General features: G+C 66.8%; 1 protein-coding gene across 1 annotated transcript in view; it reads right to left on the bottom strand.

Annotated features, from left to right (window-relative positions):
* LOC105000272 (RIMS-binding protein 3A-like) overlaps positions 1-2,250 on the bottom strand; it is a gene marked incomplete at both ends in the record, with an annotated part of 17,916 nt that overhangs the window by 3,649 nt on the left and 12,017 nt on the right. Inside the window, 2 exon segments of the mRNA XM_010856049.1 lie at positions 4-1,872; positions 1,874-2,242. Of these exon segments, the coding sequence (XP_010854351.1) occupies positions 4-1,872; positions 1,874-2,242 (2,238 nt within the window).

Here is a 2,250-nt window from a genome sequence, read left to right as displayed (position 1 = left end):
CGCCCCTCTGCCCCCCGGCCGGTCCTCCTGCCGAGCGCCACTGAAGACAGACGCCGATTGCTGGCTGCTGCCCAGTTCAGGAGGGGTGGACACAAGAGCGTCTGCCTTTTGTCTGAGGACTTTCCCAGAGGCAGGCTTCTCCTGACGCAGCTCCTCGCCAGGCGCAGGCTCAGGGGACAGATGGGAGACTCCCGCAGCAGGTGTTGGGACGGTGAGCATCCGCCGGTCCTGGGTCCCCTCCCTGCCAGGCTGGCCCCGCGGCAGAGGTGGCCTGTGGTTCCAGGGACGCTTTTCAAAGAGCTGGTCCTTTCTGGGGGGCTTCCGGGCCTCCGCAGGCCCCTGGGCTTGGCTGCCTGAGCCTGAACTGGGACCTCCTCCTTCTGAAATCAGTTTGGGCTCTGGGGACCACCTCCTTGGGGGTTCTTCAGGGAATGCTTCAAGACACCTGGCCCAGGGCTCCTCGCAGCTTCGGGGGGCGTGAGGGCAGGCCTTGGCACTCAGGGGTGTAGGCCCCAACCTCCGAGGGCAGACAGGGAAGCTCCCACTGATGGCTGATGGGTCCCCGAAGGTGTAGCCGAAAGGCGACATCTCTGGCCAGTGGAGACACGTGAAGCAGTCGTGAGGGATCTGGGCGGGCACGGAATCCAAGGACTCGCCGAAGAGCGACGTGGTTCTCACTGAGATCTTCTGGCATGTCTCGGGCCACGGGAGCTGGGAGAGTTCCAGCAGTGTGCTCCCCGCAGTGGCCTCGGCCACATCCGCCACCTTGAGCCCATCAGCATACACAGCGTACCCGGTGACCGGGACTCCATTAGAGGACCCAGCTGCGTCGATGGTCACGGGGAGCCAGCTGACCACCAGGAGGCCCGGGGAGGGGTGGCGCTCCACCAGCACGTCCAGTGGAGGGTGGGGGGGCCCCGCCAAGGGTGTCTCGAAGGTGACGGCGGAGGACGTCTTCTCCCGGCAGGCCTGCAGCGAGTCGCCGGGGGGGCGCACCTCCACCCGCACCTGGTACCTCGTGCCGGGCTGCAGGTGGCGGAAGGTATAGCTACTCACGCCCATGGAGGTCAGGGCATGCTCCCGGCCGTCCAGGTACACCGCGTGGGCATGGCTGCCACCCACCCAGGCGATCTCGGCCGACGTGGCCACAACACTCTGCAGGTGAAGGTGCATGGGGGCCATACGAGGGACCCTGTTGGTCCCCGGAGGAGCGTTGGCAGACCCCTGCCTGTCCCTGCTCTCCTGGGAGCCCAACCAGCCGGCTTCCGTCTTGGTGTCTGAGACCTCTGTTGCCACTTCCATCCTGGAGCCCACCCTCGCCACTGGGCACGGCCCTCTGTCCACTGCCACCTGGGCTTGCCCAGGTAAGAAGCCGGGACTGGGGTCATCCTTCCAAGCTTGGCCCTGCCTAGCCGCCGGGAGCCGAGTGGGGCCTCGGTCCGGGGACTCAGTGGGCAGGCAGCCCCGGATGTCACCGTCGGGGATCTGCTCCACCAGGTTGGAAGGCACCAGCCCCTGCCGGCCGTCTGCAAGTGCCCCTTCATAGAAGCCGTCCTCATCCATGTCGCTGAAGATGTACACGTGGTCCCCAGGCGTGAGCGGCAGCTCACTCTCAGGGTGCTCACTGGGCTCCTCAAATGGGTTGTAGCTGTACCGAGCCAGGAAGATTTTGAGCTTGGGGGTGGCCACGGAGACCTCCAAGTCCCCCGCCTCCAGGGTCGAGGGCAGACTGTCCGGCTCCAGGTCCTCGGCCTCGCTGCCTGTATCGGCGTCCAGAGTAGGGCAGGAGGGCACCGTGGCCCACGCGGACTCCACCTCCGAGGAGGAATTAGACTGGGAGCTGGTCCTCTGGGGCTGGGGCCTAGAGTCCAGAGGCTGGCCGCTGGAGTCTGGAGCTTGGGGGGCCCAGGCAGGCCTGCCCGAGGGCAGCTGGGCTTTCCAGCAGGAGGTCTTCCTTCCTCCCCTGTTTGTCTCTGCTGGGCACAGGTGACGCTGGGTTCGCAGGCCCCAGCTGAGGCTCGGTGCCCCGGTTGTCCTGGGGAGGGTGGGCAGGCTGACACTGTAGCGCCCACATCTCGTCCCGGGCGGCCTGGAGATCACACAGGACCTTCTGCAGGTCGTGCTGCAGCTGCTGCTGCCAGTCCTGCCTCTGCGCCGCCTGCTGCAGCAGCTGCTCAGCCAGCAAGCTGGCGGAGTCACGCTGCTGGCACGCGCGGCCCAGCTGCCCGCGCACATCCTCGTTCTCCGCCG

The sequence above is a fragment of the Bison bison genome, unplaced genomic scaffold (assembly GCF_000754665.1).
Source record: "Bison bison bison isolate TAMUID 2011002044 unplaced genomic scaffold, Bison_UMD1.0 scf7180017854230, whole genome shotgun sequence".
NCBI classification, from domain to species: Eukaryota; Metazoa; Chordata; class Mammalia; order Artiodactyla; family Bovidae; genus Bison; species Bison bison.
This window is presented reverse-complemented; position numbering and strand designations above follow the sequence as displayed.